Below are 20614 nucleotides of genomic sequence, written 5' to 3' on the forward strand. Positions count from 1 at the left end.
ATGAGCTTCCACAAGGAGCCCCTCTCCATCCTTCAAGGGGGCAGAGCTCCTGCCCACTCCTCAGTCTTTTAACTCACGCTTGGCTAGCAGCAGCTGTGCCCACATCTTTCTGACTGGGGGGGGGGGGGAGGGACCAAGTTTCAGAGCTGCGCTGCCCCCTAGTGGAGGAGACAGATTCTAACTGGAGAAGTCCACTGAAAACCAGTGGGTTGCTTCTGCCCAGGCATTCCACCTGCCAGGCTTTTTCTCTGATCTCCTGGCTGCTGGGCGTGACTCAGAGAAGGGCTTCTTTGGGGCAGGGAGAGCAGGATTAGAGCACTCTCGGCTCCCTCCCTCCCTACCATGGAGCACTTGAATGGCCCACAACTATGGAGATGCCGCCTGGCAATTTGTGGCATGGGGTTGCTCCCTCTCCAAATCCCCTGTGTTGGCTTAGGTCATGGGGTCCTAGAAGCCCAGGCTGTCACCTGCCTCCCCACCAGCAGCCATTGGAAATGGCAGCAGATTCGGACAGTGAGGAGGTTGGGGAGGAACATGGGCCACTCCTGGAGTCTGGGGAAGGCTCTGATGAGGGCTCTGTGTTAGAGGCAGAGAGAGGGCCAGAGCCATATGCCAGTTATCAGCTGCCTTCAGAGTTGGAGATCAGTGGGGCAGAAGAACAGCTGGAGTCTATTCCCAGTGTGCGTATGTGCAGAGTTGCCAGACAAAGGGAACAGCTAAGGAACAAGGGTTGACTTGGGAGTAAGGCCACAGGTGGACGATGAATGGACCCTACCAGAGGGAATAAAAGGGGAGTGGAGTTTGCAGGAGGCCATTAGTTTGCTTAATTGGTTGCTGACTCTTCGAGACTCCTGGCCAAGTTCTGCAGATATCGGCCTGGCAGCTCTCCAAGCCAGAGAAGGTCTGTGACTGTAAATCCTCCCTCAAAATACTTTGCTGGTTGTGAGCAGAATTCATAGTCAATTAATAAAAGGGATTTTTGTAGGGACAAGGAGTTTGCTTCAGGCTCTTGGGAAGCCTCGGTCAGAACAGAAGCTGGCAGGGCCAGCTAGGGACATGCCTGCCAAGGCTTCCCTCCTGAACTCGTATGGCCGCTTGCTCGCTCTACGTCTCCCAAAAATGGACTACTAAGCACCCCGAGCCCATCCTCCCTTTGCCTGGGTAAGAGGCTGAATCCCAACCGAGGATCCTGCAGCACCTCCCGCAGCACAGAGCACTGCCCCTAGCCAGCACACATAAGCGGGGGTAAGGAACATGGTATCTTTGGTCTGGTGGGAGAGAGGCACATCTCGTTCAACAAGAGTGCTGCTCTCAGTCCCTAGAGGAAAAAAAAATTGGAAAAAGGCTCACAGGCAGAACAAGGGAAAGAAGAGGCAGCTGGAGTGCTGGGCTAACCCTCCTGGCCACAATTGCGAGAGCGATCGGCATCCGTCTCTTCTGCGAGAGAACCCTGGGTCTGCCAGACGTGGCAGGCTTGGCAAAGGAGGCGGCTGCCAAGAGGGTAACACCCGTCCTCAGTGGGCTCCAGGGACAGCAAGACCTGACACTTCTACGGGCCAAAAGAAAAGAGCGTCAGGTGGGTGGCCTCGAGACACACACACAGACACCGGCAGGGCTCGCTCGCTTTGAAACCCTCATCCCCTTTGCCACAAACACTCCGGGGTTCGGTGGGGGTTTCTTGGAGATTGGGGCCAGTGGTGGGATTCAGCCTGTTCAGGCCAACTTGTTGTTAAATTGCTGGCTGGCCATGCCCCTTCTGGGAATCCCCAAGCGCCGCGTTTTGGCTCCCAGTTAAGTGCAGGGAATCCCACTAGGCTCAAAATGAGGCACAGATCAGTGGTGAAATTCATTTTTTTTTTACTATGGGTTCTGTGAGCGTGACGTGGCTTGGTGGGCGTGGCAGGGGAAACCTCCATTGCCACCCCACTCTGGGGCCAGCCAGAGGTGGCATTTGCCGGTTCTCCGAACTACTAAAAATTTCCACTACCGGTTCTCTGAAGTACTTAAAATTTCCACTACTGGTTCTTTGAAGTACTTAAAATTTCCGCTACCGGTTCTCCGGAACCTGTCAGAATCTGTTGGATTTCACCCCTGGCACAGGGTGGTGTGCCTCCCCACCCCCACTAACCTGTTTTTGCTTCCAGAGGGGTACAGGAAGCCGAGTGCTACCCGGTGCACCCCCTGGCCACACCCACCATGGCGACACCCACCCCACTGGTCATTAAGGTAAAGAACCGGTTGTTAAATTATTTGAATCCCACCACTGGTTGGTGCGGGCGGAGAGCACATCTTCCCAGTCGCTGAAACACAGCTTGGAAAATTCTTCCTTCACAATTAGGAGTGGGAAAGAAAGGAAGGAAGCCGGCGTGATCTACACAACTCAGAGATGCTTCACAGAAACGAGGTCAGGCGACGATGCTCGCTTCTATGCTCGGGCCTCCTTCCACCGAAGCACCCCCCCCTCTCAGCCCAGGTCCCCAGACCCACCTCACACCGATAGCAGTCCTCGTGGAAGCTTCTGCCCAGACACTCGATCCGGTAGGCATCCCTCCCGTCCTGCGGGATGATGGGCTCCTCACAGACCCCGCAGACGGAAGCAAACCTCCTGGAAGGCAGGAAGGAAGGCAGGCGGGCGAGGTCCCATTTTTAACTCTAGGGTGGGGCAGGGTGATGAAAGAACCCCCTCCCACCCACCCGCAAAGGCAGAGGGCGCCGTACCGGTAGAAGTCTGGAAGGCAAAGCGCCCGCTGATCATCATCCACGGCAAAGGCGTCGCTGCCGATCGGTTGGCTGCAGGCCACGCAGGTGAAGCATTCTGGGTGGTAGCCCTTTCCCGCGGCCCATACGATCTCACTGAGGATGACGGCATGGCAGGCATCGCATTTCTCCAGGGTTTTCTGGGGTGGGAGGGGTCAGCATGAGACACAGGACAGCAAGAGGCAGGCCCGATTCTCCTCCCACCCACCCCTCCGTTTGCCAGGCTGGCCATTGCCTAGGCCCGTGATGGCCAACCAATGGCATGCAAAGCGTGACCCGCCAAATGCGTGCATAACAAAAGCGTGCTGAAAAAACCGTGGCGCTAAAATTGCGACATCATCAACACGGCGACAACAGCGCGCTGACAGAAGCGCGATTTAAGTTAAGGTTAGGTTTAGGTTTACAGCGCGCTTCTGTCGCCGCGCTGTTGTCGCCGCGCTTCAGCGCTCACTCGTCGGCGCGCTTTAGAACTCGCGGTTTTGTCACTGCGATTTAGTCGGGCACGCTTTTGTTGTTCGCCCTTTTGTCGGTGAACCCACGCAAAGCTCCCTCTGTGGGCATGCCAGCCTTCTCCCCAGTCCAGCTCCACCCACGTACATCTCACGCACGCCTCCCACTGGCCAGTTGGTCTTTGGATCTCTGCCATGCATGTCGAGGAGCACGAGGGGGGTGCATGCGCACATCCACAGGGGGCAGGATGCATGTGTGTGTGGGGGGTGTGTGCTCGCATTGCATTTTTGGCACGTGGGTGCTGCCCAAGGGTTAGGGTTAGGGAAAACCACCTGCACCAACCTGGAAGCAAAAAAATGGGTGGGAGGGGAGCGCAATCGGGGGGGGGGGAGGTCACACATGCATGCATGGTTGGGTCATGCGTGAATGCGCAGGGGTGGAGCACACGCCTGGTGTGTGCGCATGCACAAGAGGGAAAGGCGCACACGGGAGGGGGGTTTGCGCAGAGATCGCATTATGGGTGCTGGCACGACAAAAAGTTGAGCCATCCCTGGCATAGGCCTTACCTGATAGCAGGCCACGCATAGCGGCCGGCCCTCTTTCTGATAATAGCTCTGTCCGGCAAGGCTGCTGTGACACGCACGGCAGGTGAAGCATTTGACGTGGTACTGCTTCCTCATGGCCTCCAATGCAGGAGCATCGGGCGGAATGCCCTTGTGGCAGAAAGCGCAGATACCTGGGGAACGAATCAGTGCGGACCTGATAGGGTGGTCAGCCAGGGTCCAGTCGCCTCCTTCTGGAAGCCAGAGACCTCTCGGTGGGGATGGGGAGCGGCTCCTCACCTGGGGCAGCAGCCTCCTCCTCTTCCTCTGCCCGTCCATCTGTCCAGCCGAGAGTCTCTTCCACTTCAGAAGTCTGGAAAAGTTAAAAGAGAGTTAACAGCCAATCGCTTCAGAAAGCAAAGTGGATTAGAGAAAGGAAACTAGAAAAGGAAGTAGGGAGAAGATACAGAACCCAGACGATGCTCTGTTCAATGGAAAAGTGTGGGGGAAGAAGGGGAAAACAGAAAAGAAAATATTAAATACATAAGTATATATTCAATAGCAAGACACAAAGAGCGGGGAATATCGTTAGGGTAGATTAGCAAAGGTAAGGGAATAAGAAATGATATCAAATTATATTTGGGTTTGCGGAAATACCATCCCAAGGAAACATAAACTGAGATTTGAAAGAGACACCTGCAACAATAGAAAAAGAAAGGGAGAGAGGAGGAGAGAATGAGAGGAAGACGGGGGAAAGAAGAAAGAGGTAAGGAGAGGAGGATGAAAGGGAGAGAAAGAGTAGGAGAGAGGGTAGGAAGCGGAAGAGGAAGAGTAGGAGTAGAATAAAGGTAAGGGAAGAAGGAAGGGGAAGGAGAGGAGGAAGGAAGGAAGTAGAGAAGGGAGGGAGAAAAGAAAGAGAAAACAAGGTGGTGTTACAACAGGCGCTAGGGATGGTAAACAAAGCAACCCAAACTGTATATTATAACCTATTAAATGAAATAACAAATATAGAAGAATGTTAAGAAGAATAACAATTATGTGAATGTATACTTAAAATGGTAGGTAAGAGAAATAAAAAATAAAAAAGGTCAAGAGCTGTGGAGAGGTCTTTAATTAAAATTCCTTTCCTTTCCAAAACTTCCTTGTTTTTTTTTGTTTTTTTTTAGGTTGCAAAGGGGTGTGCATGGAGGCTCAACCGCCTCGAGGCCGGTTCTTCTCACTTATTTCATTTTAAAAAGCCAGGCAAAGTGTCTTCTGGGTAGCGTGATTAAAAGGAAGGGTATTGCCAGATGGCCATTACATTACATTAAAAGTCAAGCCTCTGTTTTAATCCAGCGGCCTGCTTCTCTTGCTCTCCCCGTAAGGCAGGAATGTCCAATCTTGGGAACTTTAAGACTTGTGCACTTCAACTCCCAGAGTTGAAGCCAGCAGGGCAGTCTGGGGAATTCTGGGAGTTGAAGTCCACAAGTCTTAAAGTTCCAAGTTAGGACACCCCTGCGGTAAGGAAAGGCCCGAAAAGACAAATACCTGCAGGGAGGAAGGCAAGGCGACAGCTCCCGTCTGTAGATCGGGGCCCAGGGTCTCCACCCGGAGGGCAGCGGGCTGCAGAGACCCCAGGGAAGCCTCCACAGGCTGAGGAGGGTCAACAGGAGGTGGAAGGGCAACGGAACCTGCAGGAGGGAAGGAACGTAGAGGGTTCTGGGTTTCCAGCCTGCCTGCCATTCAGCCAGATCAGGGGTTAGCAACCTGCAGCTCTGGAGCCACATGTGGCTCTTTCATCCCTCTGGTGCGGCTCCCTGTCGCCAGTCGGCTCTACAGTTGATAGGGCTTTCAGTTAGGACAGGTAGAGGAAAAAGGATGCTGCGCTAGGAGGAGACTCCATAGTGGGGAGGAACCGGATCCAGAATTTAATGGGGGGCTTCCGGTTAGGACCTGTGTGGCTCTTTTGAGTGTTTAAGGTTGCTGCCCCTGAGCCAGACCCTCAAGTGTCCCCCAGGGTCTCCAAGCCAGAGAAACCACAGGGCTGAGGGTTCCCACATCTGCTCCAACTCTGAGTAGAGAGCCCATTTGGGGGCACCGGAGCCAAAGGACGGCAGGGGCTCACCTGCACCAGGAGCTCCGCTGGGCCCCCTCCCCTCTTGATGAGGGACCGGCTTCTCGGTGGGAAGGAACAGCGGGGCCTTCGCAGGACCCCCGCAGCCCTTCTGGGGCGGCGCAAGGATGATGAAGATGGAAGAGACCATGCGCTTCTGCATCTTGTCCCCGAGCATCCCCACCTGAGAGAAAGGGGAAGGATGGCAGGCAAGAGGCAATTTCATTATTTATTTATTTTTGAAATATTTTTTATTTCCATTTTCATAACATACACTCATATGTATACTATACATAGCCAGTATCATATAGTATTAAATAATAATTACATCAGTTCCTCTTGTCAACAATGCCCAGAAAAATAAAAACCCATTATAGCTCTTCTGCTCTCCATATACCTCTTTCTTCTACCTCTCTCCAACTTTCTATCTTCCCTCCATCATCCTTTCCTACTCTACTTCCCCTTCCTTTCTTCTTCTCCTCTCTCTACATTCCACTCCTCCTTATCCTCATCCTCCTCATCTTCCCCCTTTACCCTCTCTCCTATCCCTCTCTTCCCATCTTTCTTCTCCCTTCTGTTTCCCACTCCTCCTCTCATTGGTGTATTTCCGCTTCATATCAATATGCTTAACATATCCTAGTTTTAAAGAAAAAAAATAATCATAATAATAGTAATGAAAATATAAGAGAAAACAGTATACATGTGGAGTCAAATTACATTAAAATCTAACACGTCTCCTCAAACCTGATATATATCCCTCCCCCTCCCCCCAACTCCCCCCAGCCTCCCCCCCCCCCGACTTCCCAGAACCTGTACACGGTATAGATTTTTAACAAAAACAGTCTAAAATATATTGGAAAAAAGAATAAAAAATTGATAACATCTTTACATTGAACTTAGCTCCTCCTTGCTAAACTAACTTTAAACAGTTTAAATCATTCCTGATCTTAATCATAAGTTATCTGGAATTTCTTAGTCCCCTATTTATTTTGTATATAATCAATCCATTTTTTCCAGTCTCGTTTATATCTCTCATTTGAGTGGTCCTTAAAATATGCAGATATTTTAGCCATCTCGGCTAAATTTGTGACTTTAAATGTCCATTCTTGAATTGTAGGCAAGTCTTCCTTCTTCCAGTGTTGCGCCACCAACAATCTTGCTGCAGTTATTATGTGCAAAATCAAATTAATCTCTACAGCTGTACAGTCAGTAATTATACCTAACAAAAATAACTGAGGAGTAAACTTTATCCTTTTTTTAAGAACATTTTGCATAATCCACCATATTTTTATCCAGAATGCCTTAACCTTTTGGCAAGTCCACCATATATGAAAATATGTAGCATCGAGAGAACCACATCTCCAGCATTTGGGTTGTAAATTCGGATACATGGAAGCCAACTTTTTAGGATCCAAATGCCATCTATAAAACATCTTATAAAAATTTTCTCTCAGGTTTTGGGCTTGTGTAAATTTTACATTTCTTACCCAAATTCTTTCCAGTTCCACCACAAATGTGCGAACGACAAAGGAGCGCCTAACTAAACCGCGGTGACAAAACCGCACCGACAAAACTGCGCTGACGAATGAGCGCTGAAGCGTGCCGACAACAGGGCGCCGACAGAAGCGCGCTGTAACCCTAAACCTAAACCAAACCCTAAACCTAAACCTAACCCTAAACCTAACCCTAAACCTAACCCTAAACGTAACCCTAAACCTAAACCTAATCCTAAACCTTACCTTAACTTAAATCACGCTTCTGTCGGCGCGCTTTTGTCGGCGCGCTTTTGACATCGCGGTTTTAGCGACGCGGTTTTGTCGGCACGCTTTTGACATTCGCGCATTTGTCGGGTCACGATTCTTTCCCATGTATCCAATATTATTGGTTCTTTAATATTTTGAGCCCACTTTATCATATAGTCTTTAACAATGTAAACTGCTCCAAAGTCTATTGCAGAAAATACGACTTCAGCAACAGAGTGGTCAATGCCTGGAATGGTCTACTTGATTATGTGGTTTCTTCCCCAAACCTCCAAAACTTTAACCTTAAACTGTCTACTGTCAACCTCACCTCATTCCTAAGAGGACTGTAAGGGGTGTGCATAAGCGCACCAGCGTGGCTACCGTCCCTCTCCTAATGTTCCCTTGTATTCGCATTCATTTCATGTATTCCTATACATGTCTGTACTTATATCTGTTGCCTAACTCTGTTACCTACTTGACGAAAATAAATAAAATAAAATAAAAATAAAAAAAGCTTTCAAGAAGAGACCAGACTGCCATCTCTCTTGAAATGGTGTAGTAAGGTCTCCAGCTTGGGCTGGGGGTTAGACTAGATGACCTACAAGATCCCTTCCAACTCTGTTAATCTGTGAGTTCGATCCTAGGTAGAGACAGATGTGGGGTTTCCTGCTTGAGCAGGGGGTTGGACTAGATGACCTCCAAAGTCCCTTCCAACTCTGTTCATCTGTCATCTGTAATCAACGATGCAAACTCGCCCACCCTCCTTTCCTTCTGTGGCCAGAGCTTGTGGGGGGGAAGGGCTCAAAGAGGCAGGAAGACCCCTCCCGGAGAACAAGCGGGTTTCCTCCCCGGTTGTTCCGCGGGGCCAACGTTCCCCGCCAGGCGGGACAGTTCGGGGAAGGGGATTCAAGCCACGCGGAGGTCTCCCTTGCCAGAAGCGCTGCCCGGCCACTCCGCCCTCTCTCCCAGGGGAAGCGGGGTGGCTTCCCCGGGAAAGGCTGCCCGGCGCATCTCGGGACGAGGGGACAGGATACCCCCCCCCCCCGGCAAAGTCCCGGGACGCAGAGGTCTAGGCAAAGCGGCGGATGGGAGGGAGGATCGATCCTACCTGGCCACCGCCCTGGACCTCACCTGGAAGCGGCCAGCGGAGGGGAGCGGCTGCTTCTTCCTCTGCTCAGCACCTTCTGCCTGCCTGCCGGGGGTCAAGCAGCCGCGCCCCGCCCTGCCGCCGCCGCCGTGGCTGTAAAAGGCGAGGGGCGGCTGCCAAAAGCGGCGCTTTCCTCTACCTGCCCGGCCCTCCCCGCGCCCCGCCTATCACTGGAAATGGCCACGCCCTCCTTCCTTCCCCCCTCCTTCCCCGCAAGCCCCCTCTCGGCACTCTGTGCCCCCAAGCAGGATGCCCCCCCCCAAAAAAAAGACAGCTGGGTCAGTGGACCCAGCATCCTTGAGCCAGAGGCAACAGTTCCCATCATCCTGGACCTCTGGCGAGGCTTCACTTGCTGAGCTAGGAAGGGGGATTGTTGGCTGGGCCCCCCTGGCTCAGTAGAGGGACCGGATTTCCCCCCCACCCACCTTCCCATCTTGGGGGAGGAGGGGGACAGATGAACAGAGTTGGGAGGGACCCTGTAGGTCATCTAGTCCAACCCGTTGCCCAAGCAAGGGACCCTACATCATTTAACAGATTAACAGAGTTGGAAGGGGCCTTGAAGGTCATCTAGTCCAACCCCCTGCCCAAGCAGGACAGGTGGCAGTCCGGTATCTTCTTGAAAGCTTTTTATTATTGTTTTTGTTGTTATTATTATTATAAAAAGTTTTTTATTTTTAGACAGACGTAGACAAACAAGACATAAAACATAAAACCCATCTTCCATTACATAGTGTGTTTTTGTGCATCCTTTCCATAGTCATCACTTACAATTTATATGAAATCACATATCAAATTGAATGTTTGTATACATTATTATCATTATACTTCATTTGTTTGACTATCACTATTATTCCTTCATTTTAAGCGAGATATACTAGATATTGGGTTCATTTATATTGTAACAATTCATTGCATCATCTTCAATCTATCCAATAATAATATATCTTTATGTTATATTCTGTATCATTCTATTATTCTTGTATTGATCATTCTCTAGTCTTTCATTTCCATGTTTTTTTAATCTAACCACTGATAAAATAAATCCCATGTTTTATAAAATTGTTTATCTTCTTATTCTCTAATTTCAAATGTCAATTGACCTCATTTGTTTGACTATCACTATTATTCCTTCATTTTAAATGAGATATACTAGATATTGGGTTCATTTATATTATAACAATTCATTACATTATCTTCAATCTATCCAATAATAATATATATTTATGTTACATTCAGTATCATTCTATTATTCTTGAATTGATAACATTCTCTACTATCTTTCATTTCCATGTTTTTTAATCTAACCACTGATATAATAAATCCCATGTCTTATAAAATTGTTTATCTTCTTGTTCTCTAATTTCAAATGTCAATTGACTCATTTCAGCACATTCCATTATTTTGTGAATAACTTCCTCCTGCATTACTATTTTCTCATTTTTCCAATTTTTAGCAAATACAATTCTAGCTGCCGTTAACACATTTACAATCAAATATTTCAATTCTCTGTTGTATGTTTCCGATATAATTCCCAATAAAAAGATCTCAGGTTTAAAGTCTAAATGTTTTTGCATCATTTTTTCCAACCAGGTGTGGATTTTAGTCCAATATCTTTTAGCTTCTATGCAAGTCCACCACATATGGTAATATGACATTTCCAACACTTTTTGGATTTATTCTTGGAACATTCTTGCTATTCTCGTCGGGGATAGGTGCCACCTGTAAAATATCGTATACAAATTTTCTTTATATGCTGTTGACATTGTCATTTTATAATTTTGAGACCACAATTTCTGCCAATTCTCTAAGTCAATCCCATGTCCAAAGTTTCCCCCCCAAACAATCATAAATTCTTTAACTTGTTCTTCTTAACTTAACTTAGCTTAACTTCTAATAAGTATCCATATAGTTTTCAAATTACCTTTTCATCAGTACCTATCAAAATTTTAATCTAACTCAAGTCATTTTATCATGGAAACCTTCCATTTTAAGATCTTTATAGTATCTAGAATGTATTTGCGCATATGAAAACCAGCTCATCTTTATACCTTGCTGTTTCAACTCTTGCATAGATTTAAGTTCACCCTTTGCATTCAATATTTTACCATATCTATCTGTTTGTTCCTTTTTGTACGTTATTGGATATGAAAATGCTTCAATATAGTTGATAACCAGACTGGAATTTTTAAATAATGTTGCCTTTTAATCTTCTCCCAATTTAATAGCAAAGCCTCACATATGTAATGTCTTCTAAAATACCCCTGCGTTTTAGTTCCCTTGTACCATAAGAAAGCGTGCCATCTCAAAAACAAATCATGTCCTTCTACAGTCAATAATCTAGAATTTCTTAATGTTATCCATTCCTTAACACACATCAAACTTGTTGCCTGATAATATCTCCCAGTTAGGTAAACCAAATCCTCCTCTTATTCTAGCACCTTGTAACAATTTTAATTTTATTCTCATTTTCTTTCCCTGCCAAATATACTTCAATACTATTTTGCTTAAATCGTCAAAATAATATTTCCCTAATCTAATTGGAATTGTCTGGAACAAATATAAAATCCTGGATATTATGTTCATCTTGATTGTTGATATTCTCCCTATTATTTATAGTTGTATCTTTATTTATTTGTTTATTTTGGTCAAGTATGAGTTAGGTAACAGATATAAGTACAGACATATATAGGAATACCTGAAATGAATGTGAATACAAGGGAACATAAGGACAGGGACGGTAGGCACGCTGGTGCGCTTATGCACGCCCCCTTACAGTCCTCTTAGGAATGGGGTGAGATCAACGGTGGACAGTCTAAGGTTAAAGTTTGGGGAGTTTGGGGAAAAAACCACAGAATCAAGTAGAGCATTCCAGGCGTTGACCACTCTGTTGCTGAAGTCTTATTTTTTGCAATCGAGTTTGGAGCGGTTGACCTTGAGCTTGTATCTATTGTGTGCGTTTGTGTTGTTGTGGTTGAAGCTGAAGTAGTCATTGACAGGTAGTTCAGATTGCTTCCAGGGATGAAGCTCCCTTCTGTTTCCCGTTGACCCCTTTTGCAGCTTTCTCCGCTGGGATGGGGGGGGGCATTGGAGGGAGAGAGCCCCTCTGAAATTGCCGCTTGCCTGCCATCCTTCCCCTTTCCCTCAGGTGGGGATGCTCAGGGACAAGATGCAGAAGTGCATGGTCTCTTCTATCTTCATCATCCTTGTGCCGCCCCGGAAGGGCTGCGGGGCTCTGATTCAGGGGTTGGCAACCTAACACTCAAAAGAGCCACACAGGTCCTAACCGGAAGCCCCCCATTAAATTCTTAAGCCGAACAGAAGTCCGGTTCCCCTCCACCCCACTATAGAGTCTCCTCCTAGCACAGAATCCTTTTTCCTCTACCTGTCCTAACTGAAAGCCCTATCAACTGTAGAGCCGACCGGCGACAGGGAGCCGCACCAGAGGGATGAAAGAGCCACATGTGGCTCCAGAGTCGCAGGTTGCTAACCTCTGATCTGGCTGAATGGCAGGCAGACTGGAAACCCAGATCCCTCTACACCCCTTCCTTCCTGCAGGTTCCGCTACCCTGCTGCCTCCTGTTGACTCTACTCAGCCTGTGGAGGCTTCCCTGGGGTCTCTGCAGACTGCTACCCTCTGGGTGGAGACCCTGGGCTCCGATCTGCAGACGGGAGCTGTCACCTTGCCTTCCTCCTTGCAGGTAATCATCTTTTCGGGACATTCCTTACCGCAGGGGTGTCCAAACTTGGGAACTTTAAGACTTGCGGACTTCAACTCCCAGAATTCCCCAGACAGCCCTGCTGGCTTCAACTCTGGGAGTTGAAGTCCACAAGTCTTAAAGTTCCCAAGATTGGACACCCCTGCCTTACGGGAAGAGCAAGAGAAGCAGGCCGCTGGATTAAAACAAAGGCTTGACTTTTAATGTAATGTAATGGCCACATGGCAATACCCTTCCTTTTAATCACGCTACCCAGAAGACACTTTGCCTGGCTTTTTAAAATGAAATAAGCGAGAAGAACCGGCCACAAGGCGTTTGAGACTCCATGACCTAAGCCAACACAAGGGATCTGGAGAGGGAGCAACCCCATGCCACAAATTGCCAGGTAGCATCTCTATGGTTGGGAGGGAGGGAGCCGAGTGCTCTAATCCTGCTCTCCCTGCCCCAAAGAAGCCCTTCTCTGAGTCACGACCAGCAGCCAGGAGATCAGAGAAAAAGCCTGGCAGGTGGAATGCCTGGGCAGAAGCAACCCACTGGTTTTCAGTGGACTTCTCCAGTTAGAACCTGTCTCCTCCACTAGGGGGCAGCGCAGCTCTGAAACATGGTCGTCCCGTCCCCCCCCCCCCCCAAGTCAGAAAGATGTGGGCACAGCTGCTGCTAGCCAAGCGTGAGTTAAAAGACTGAGGAGTGGGCAGGAGCTCTGCCCCCTTGAAGGATGGAGAGGGGCTCCTTGTGGAAGCTCATTGTCTCAGAGAGGTTGGGGGCTCTTTCTTTTGATTCTTGGGCAACTGCTTAAGCCAGGAGGTGGCAACCTTAAACACTCCAAGAGCCATTTGGACCCGTTTCCCACAGAGCCACAAAACTCTTTTGACATGTAAAATGAAGATAAAACTGCATATATCAGGTCAAAAAGCTACCAAGGGTCAAAAAGCTCAATAAATTGCGTGACAGTGGGTGTCGCACATTGGCGGTTGACGCCTATTTTGACCAACAGGGAGCCGCAGCAGAGGGTTGAAAGAGCCACATGCGGCTCCAGAGCCACAGGTTGCTGACCCCTGGCTTAAGCCTTTCCCTTTGCTTTCGTCAGTCCTTGGCCAGGAAGGCCAAGAGTTAAGAGTGCCAATAAAGGGAAAAGGGTCTCCAAACTGGCTCCCCATTTTAGCTGGATGTCGTTACCACCCACTCACCCCGCCCCTCTGCGCAAGATGAGGCAGCTTGCTGACTGCTTCCCATTTGTCTGTGTGGTGCCCAAGCCCAGGGCCACAGCTGGAGGGGGAGAGATATGTGCTCCTTTGGGGCTCCCTGGGATACTTCAGTCCTAGGAGCCCCCTTCCTTGCTACTCAAGTGCCAGGCAGCCTCCCCACACCCACCCACTCCCTCCAAAGCCAGGCTGCACGCCTCTGACAAGAACCTGATGCCCTGCAGACTTCATCATAAAACCAATCAGGAGCCAGCAGGCACAGGACAGTTGCTTAAAGCCATTGGTGCCAAAGGTGCTTTTCTTTTATAATTTTTTAAAAAACTTTGAACGTATCATCTTCCATTAAAACTTTTCAAAAGGCAACTGGACTTTCTTGAGCTCCATCCACTCCCCCTTGAAAACGTTTCACTTCTCATCCTGAAGCTGAATTGCTGAAGTAGCTTCTTAGATGAAGCAGCAGATTTAACAGATTAACCAGAGTTGGAATGGACCTTGTAGGTCATGTAGTCCAACCCACCACTCAAGCAGGAGACGCTACACCATTTCTAACAGATGGCAGTCCAGTCTCTTCTTGAAAGCCTCCAGCGATGAAGCTCCCACAACGTCCGAAGGCAACTTCTGTTCCATGAGTTGATTGCTCTCTCTGTCAGAAAGTTCCTCCTTATTTCCAGGTTGTCTCTCTCCTTGATCAATTTCCATCCATTGTTCCTTGTCTGGCCTTGGAAAATAGCTTGATCCCCCTCCTCTCTGTGGTAGCTCCTCAAATATTGGAAGATTGCTATCCTGCCTCCCTTGGTCCTTCTCTTCACTAGACTAGCCATGCCCAGTTCCTGCAACCAACCGTTCTTCATGTTTTAGTCTCCAGTCCCCTAATCATCTTGGTTGCTCTTCTCTGCATTTTCTCCAGAGTCTCAAGATCTTTTTTATAGTGTGGTGACTAAAACTGGATGCAGTACTCTAGGTGTGGCCTTACTAGGGCTTTATAAAGTGGTGTTAGTACCTCCCTTGATCTTGATTGTATCCCTCTGTTAATACAATTTAGGATTGTAAGCAAAATGTTTTGCTTAAAGCCATTTCTGCTATCCCCGGCCGCCGGACAAATGCAGCACCTGGCCGCGGGGGTCAACTTCCCCACCCTGCCAGTCTTGGTGCCCTTCTGTGTGTTTGTATGTGTGACTTATCTCCATGCGTGTTTTCCAGATGTGACAGTCTCCTTGGAGGACCCCTTGATTCAGGGGAGGCTGGCAAAGGGCATCTCGCTTGACCTGTTCAATGTCCAGAGCCACCAAACGGAAATCCAGGAGCCGTGCAACACTTTAAAACAGTAACAAGAATTGGAAGGTACCTTGGAGGTCATCTAGTCCAACTCCCCACCCCCCCCACGCAGGAGACCTGTACTAGGGATTCGAACCAACGACCTTTCTGATGGACAAGTTCAGTGCCTTAGCCACCTCGCCAGGGTAAAGATTGCAATAAGCAATCGGAAATAATAATAAAAAGCTTGAAAAGACGATCCGGCACCGAAACCTCAGTCCGACATCTGCGGAACGGCCTTTTCGCCGGGGGTGGGGTGTTGTGTGTCGTGACGAAGCAGCCCCTCTTGCTGGGGGAGGGGGCGGTTGCAAAGGTTGGGTGGGCGATGCAAGCTGCCGCCCCCCCCCTGATTAAACGGAGCCCCACGGCGATAGGGACGGAGGGGGGGTTGCATAGTGGCCCTGCTGGTCGCGCAAGGGAGGGCAGCCGCGGCGCCCCGGTGTCACAAAATGGCCGCTCGGCCAGGCAGGCGCGACAAAATGGCGACCGTCCCCAAGAACGAGGCCGGTCGTCGGTCCCGCGTGCTCCACACTCTCCCGATTTCCCTCCGAGGAAGGGTCGCCCGGGCCTTCCTTGGGCCTGTTAGGTCCGAGAGTGAGTCGCAGAAGCAGTCCGAGAAGAGCACCGGGGAGTGGGCTGGGGAGCATGGGAATTGTAGTGAGCGCCCGGGCCCGCTAAGGTCGGGAGGAGGTCGGGGCTCCTCAAATCGGGCCGGAGCTGTGTCCCGAGAAAGGTCGTAATAACTGAAGACGCGGATCCCGTACACACGCGAGTATGCCTTGTGAACTACACACACTAAAACGCCCCGTCTGCCGCTGAGGAGAAGCTGCGGCAAGGCCACGGAGCGCGCATGCGCAGATGAAACCCCCTCCCTCCACAGAACGCCTGCTGCGCGTGCGCGTTTGCCGCCGAGAGGCGTATATCGAGGACACGATTCTCTCACGGGTCCCCCATCCTCGCTTAGAGCAGGCTCTCTCCTGTTCCCCGGGTAGAAAAAAGAAGTCTCCAGAGCGCTTGCGCACACTGTTCCCCTTCGCCTCCCTCACCCCTCCCTCTTCCCGCGGCCCGCCGTGTGCTTCCCGTCGCCCACTAGGCGGCGCGCCCTGGGGCGCGAGGCGGCGGATTGGCTACGGCAGCGGCCGAGCGGAGACACAGAGAGAGCGGGGCCGTGTGGGGCGGTACTGCGGCTGCTGAGGAGAAATTGGGCTGAAGCATTGATAGCGCCGCCGCCAGGCAGTACGCGCACACGTGGACGACGGTTAAGGCGGCGCCGGCTCCGGTCTCTTCAATATCACTGCCGCCCGGAGTAGCGACAGCAGGAGGCGGCGGCGGCGGCGAGGGGCCAAGTGGCACGGGAGTGGTGGCGCGGCGACGTAGGAGGCGGCGGCGGCGGGGCCTGGTGGGATGGTGGGTCCAAACGGCGCCGCAGGAGGAGGAGGAGGAGGAGGAGGCGGCGGTGAAGGAAGAGCGGGACGGGTGCGACGACGGCGGAGGCGTGGCGGTTCCCCCTCGCGACGCTGAGCCGAAGCGAAGGCGGACGGCGCCAGGATCCCCGTGTCCCGGGGGCAGCAACATGGTCCGGGAGAACAGGCATCTCTGGGTAGGCAACCTGCCGGAGAACATCCGCGAGGAGAAGATCATCAAGCACTTCAAGCGGTGAGCGGGGCCGCCGGGGTGGGTGGGTGGGAGAAGTGGGGGAATAGGGATAAATCCTAGGAGGCAAAGATTAACAGATTAACAGAGTTGGAAGGGACCTTGCAGATCATCTAGTCCAACCCCCCCCCCCCAGCAGGAGAGACCCTCCATCTGCCTCTACCTAGGATCGAACTCACAACCTCCTGATTGTGACAGATTAACAGAGGTGGAAGGAGCCTTGCAGGTCATCTACTCCAATCCCCTGCCCAACCAGGAGACCTACATCTCCCGCTACCTAGGATCGAACTCACAACCCTCTTGAGCCACTGGCTTTTTCTAATGGGGGGAAAGGTGGGGGATGGCCGGAACAGGGAGCCATTGTTTGGACCGGGCTTGGAAAAAGGGACCCCGTGTTTGGCCCTCTGGGGAGGGGAGCCCCTCCATGCCAATGGCCGTCCCTCCCTCTGAGGGGCAATTCTGAAACAGGTGCAAAAGGTAAAGGTGGAGAGCCTCTTTGGAGGAAGAGGCTGCTATGTGTGTCTGGATGGTGCTTCTGGGAGCCTGTGATCGAGGATTTAAGAAGGCCTCTCGGGGAGCCTGGCCAAGAAGAGTCATCAGTCTGGACAACCTGTCATCAGGAGCATCTGTCAGGCTTCTGCAGTCCGTCTCCGTGTCCCCCCCCCCCCCCCGCCCCAAATCGACTGCCCCAACAGGAGTGATGCTGCTGGCTGCTTTGTTCTTGAGAAAAAGGCTGCTGGGCTCCTTTATGCATCCGGCATTTTAGAAGCGTGGACCAAAGAAAAAACCTTCCATAAGGTGCAGCCTTTCAGCTCTTGCCAGATGGAGAGATGATGGGCAGAGCAAAGATGCTGCACCAATGGCCTTCATCTCGTGGACTGGGATTTTCAAAGAGTGTATTGTCGTGGAAACCACTTTTACCGTGCTAAATTTTTAAAAAAAAAATCTTATTTTTGTTTTTTCTTTCCACACTCTGATCCTGGAATACTGACTCCTTGGATTTTTATTTTATTTTATTTTTCCCACGTGAGGTGGCAATTTTGAGGCTCTTTGTTTTCTTATTCTTAAGGAATTATGGAAGAAATAACTGGAACGTGGATATTTAGGCACTGCTTTGAATGACTAGGACACTGAAATCCTTTTTAATCCAACTTCCTTTTGTTTTGTTGCTGTGGAACATTTCCCGGATGGCCTAATAACTGAACTGTAGCTTAGTCTTCTTATTTGCATTCAGGAAATTTTTTGTTCTTCTGGCTTTTGGCATTTTAAATTCCCCCGGTGAGAACCCTTTTGGACCAAATACATGTAGCTGAATAGCACTACCGTGGTGCTACATGGAATGGCTTGTTAATAGTGATGGACACATTCTAGATAACAGTTGCAGAAACCTCTGTCTTAGATAATTATCTCTGGTCTTGCCTATTATGGCATTGTGAAGGAAAACTGATGTGCATCATTCTTGGTCCCTATCTGGGTCAGCTGAAGTTATTTTCAGTGAAAGACTTAAGAGGATTGCAAGTTTTCTTGTAATTTTCTTCCTACTGTTTAGGAAGATTATGGAGCGTACCTAATGAGTCATCATGGGAAAAATAGACTTGCACGGTTACCTCATGGGGGAACAAGCTTGACTGATGAATCTGGGGAAAAAGATAGTGAAATTACTCTCTATTCTTAAATAGAAGCTTGTTTGTTGATGGTCAGGATACATTTTCATTTTGTGCCAAAGGTGTCTTTTAATGTTACGTTAGAATTGATGCTTCCTATTACTCCTCCCCTCTTCAAATAATTCAGAGTTGGGGCACGGAGGTTGCAAAATCAGAAGTGGATTTCTATTCTGGTCTTATTACCTAATAGATGGGAAAACAGTCTTGCGTGGGAGTTGAGGAGGTACTTTCCTAGCCGGTTTTCCTTGGTGTTTTTTGTTGTTGTTTGTTGTGTGTTTGAATTGGTATCTGAGGAAGGCATGCATGTACGTACAGACAGAGAGACGGAGGGAGAGGGAGGGAGTTTCGTAGTACTTGCTGTGATTAGCAACAGAGAGCCTGCTTCATCATTTGGCAGCCCCAGCTTTGTAAAAAGAAGAAAACTTCCTTGATCCTCCCTTTGCTGGAGAGGGGAGAACAACATGCCTCTCCGAGGGTTTATCGCAATATCGAGGTCTCCTAAAGCCACCCTTTTTAGGCCTTTCAGCGGCACATCCTAACTTTACCATCTTCTGGGGTGAACTTTAGATGCATTTGAATTTTCCCTCACTTAAAATGAGCTCCTTGTCCTTGTGTATTTCTATCCCCTTCCTGTAGACAAGGAGGAAAGTTGCAGGAATGGTTTTTTGTGTGTGTGTGTGACCAACATTAAAATATCTATCCATGTCCAATTTAGATGATGTTACAAGTGCCAGAATTACCTTCCTGCTTCCTTCATATCACTATGTGCAGTTTTTTTCTCTGGTGCACGTATAGAAGGGAGGGAGGCTCACATTGGGGCCTTGACCCTCCAGCCCCCACAGGAATGAAAGTATCATGCTTAAATCAGGAATGGTCCTGGTGAACAATTTTAGTGTAGCCTGAGGAATTGTGGCCATTGTGACTGAGACATTAAGAAAAAACAGTCTGAAGTCCCTTGGAGTATTAAAAATGTGCCTGGAAACTGGAGGTGTAGCCCTTAATGCATAGACCAGGCAGCACCCAGGATTCCTCTGGGAGAAAGATTCTACTCTAGTGCTGTTGGGAAGCAAAACCGACCTGTCCCCATGCTGCAAGAGGTTATGTATTGATTGGTATGGATTATGCAAGCAGGAAGCCTTTTAGAAAAACCTCCCAGCAAAGAAGCCGCCTGTGTGTCAGGACCTTTAGAGCCCATGGGTTGGCCCCCTCCCTCTTCTGTCCTGTTTGCTCTCTGTGCTGGCGGTTGGGATAGCGGCCTTCCTTCTTGGAAAGGCAGAGAGTGGGAGGGCACATTTCACGTGGGCGCCCGCCTTTCTCAGCCTTCCGCTTTCTGGACCAACGTGAAGCGGCTACTGAAACTCCCCCCCCCCAAAGCCATCTAAGCTAGTTCCTTAGCCCCTCCCCTCCCCCCCTGAAGCTTTTCACAGGGATCCTTTTCTTGTTGGGCATTGATCTCGCAGGCTGCTGCAGCACTGCCGGTCTTTCCCATCCCCTCTTTCTAAATGCTGCCTTCCAATACTTAGCATTTGGGAGGGGGGGTTAGCCAGCGATGTGGTTTGTCCTTCGCCTCCTTTGAAAGCAGCCTTTATGCTTATTTCAGTGGCTTGTCATAGGAGTGAGTGATCTAAAGCAAATCCTCACACACCACCCTCGAACATTCTGGTGTGGACCAATGAGTGTCGAGCCATCTGCTTTGGAAATGACAACCTGGCAACCCTTTCGCCAACACCTTTCCGCTGTTGCCTAGTTTGGAGAGATTCTGGCTCCATGTCCCTTCCCTTGGGTCTCCCAAGCCCAGATATGGAGTATCTTTAGCATTATAGGACCTACACAATCCCTTGGCAAAGCTTCGCGCTTAGTTTTTTTCAGGGTTGTGCTGGTTTATGTAGCCTATGCATAAAATTGGATTGGTATCAAAAAAATTTCTAGCAGGCTTTATAAAAATGCTGCCTCGTCTTGGATTCTACAGTCTTTAGCCCTGGGAATACATACAAAACGAAGACAGGAGAAGGCTGCTGTTGATGTTTCTTTCCCCTCTTGGATCTACATCACTTTCCATGTACCTTGGGATTACTATCCTCATGGCAAACAGAACGAGGTGGATGCTGCTCAGTTTTGGAAATTACAGGCCATCCGTTTGAGGTGCTGGAATAATGGCTACTACCTCAGATTTGTGGGATGGTTCGAGCCAAGGTCCCAGTGGGCCAGGGGAGTGGATTACTTACTTAGTCTCTGCCAAAAGCTCACGTACAGTGAAAGGCACTTTAGCTTTAAAGACAATGGTGTCGCTCAGCTTGTGGATACGTCACAGAAAATTGAACTCTGCTGGATGGTT

At 49.4% G+C, this 20614-nt stretch overlaps 2 protein-coding genes across 2 annotated transcripts in view; one reads left to right on the forward strand and one right to left on the reverse strand.

The window, feature by feature from the left end:
- Window positions 1-968: 968 nt before the first annotated feature.
- Window positions 969-8878, reverse strand: FBLIM1 (filamin binding LIM protein 1). The gene is made up of 8 exons (XM_032231654.1): window positions 8715-8878; window positions 5854-6025; window positions 5277-5419; window positions 4050-4122; window positions 3774-3943; window positions 2719-2897; window positions 2488-2605; window positions 969-1549 (listed from the first exon to the last, which is right to left on the reverse strand). The coding sequence occupies exons 2-8, from the start codon at window positions 6017-6019 to the stop codon at window positions 1391-1393; spliced, it is 1008 nt and encodes a 335-aa protein (XP_032087545.1). The 5' UTR covers window positions 6020-6025; window positions 8715-8878; the 3' UTR covers window positions 969-1390.
- A 7009-nt stretch (window positions 8879-15887) lies between these two features.
- The window catches only part of LOC116518325 (msx2-interacting protein-like), a 37426-nt gene continuing 32699 nt past the window's right edge, over window positions 15888-20614 (forward strand). The window contains exon 1 of the mRNA XM_032231653.1: window positions 15888-16618. Within this exon, the coding sequence (XP_032087544.1) occupies window positions 16536-16618 (83 nt within the window). The 5' untranslated portion in view covers window positions 15888-16535. The remainder of the gene's footprint in view (window positions 16619-20614) is intronic.

Source organism: Thamnophis elegans, chromosome 15, assembly GCF_009769535.1.
Source record: "Thamnophis elegans isolate rThaEle1 chromosome 15, rThaEle1.pri, whole genome shotgun sequence".
Classification (NCBI taxonomy): domain Eukaryota; kingdom Metazoa; phylum Chordata; class Lepidosauria; order Squamata; family Colubridae; genus Thamnophis; species Thamnophis elegans.

Bases quoted from the DNA above. Each gene is read 5' to 3' on its own strand.
- FBLIM1 (XM_032231654.1), bottom strand. From the start codon at position 6,019: ATGCTCGGGGACAAGATGCAGAAGCGCATGGTCTCTTCCATCTTCATC. The intron at 3,944-4,049 runs GTGAGGAGCCGC...TTCGTTCCCCAG, and splicing joins GGAGGAGGCTGCTGCCCCAG to GTATCTGCGCTTTCTGCCAC. The intron at 2,898-3,773 runs GTAAGGCCTATG...CTCCCACCCCAG, and splicing joins TATGCGTGGCCTGCTATCAG to AAAACCCTGGAGAAATGCGA.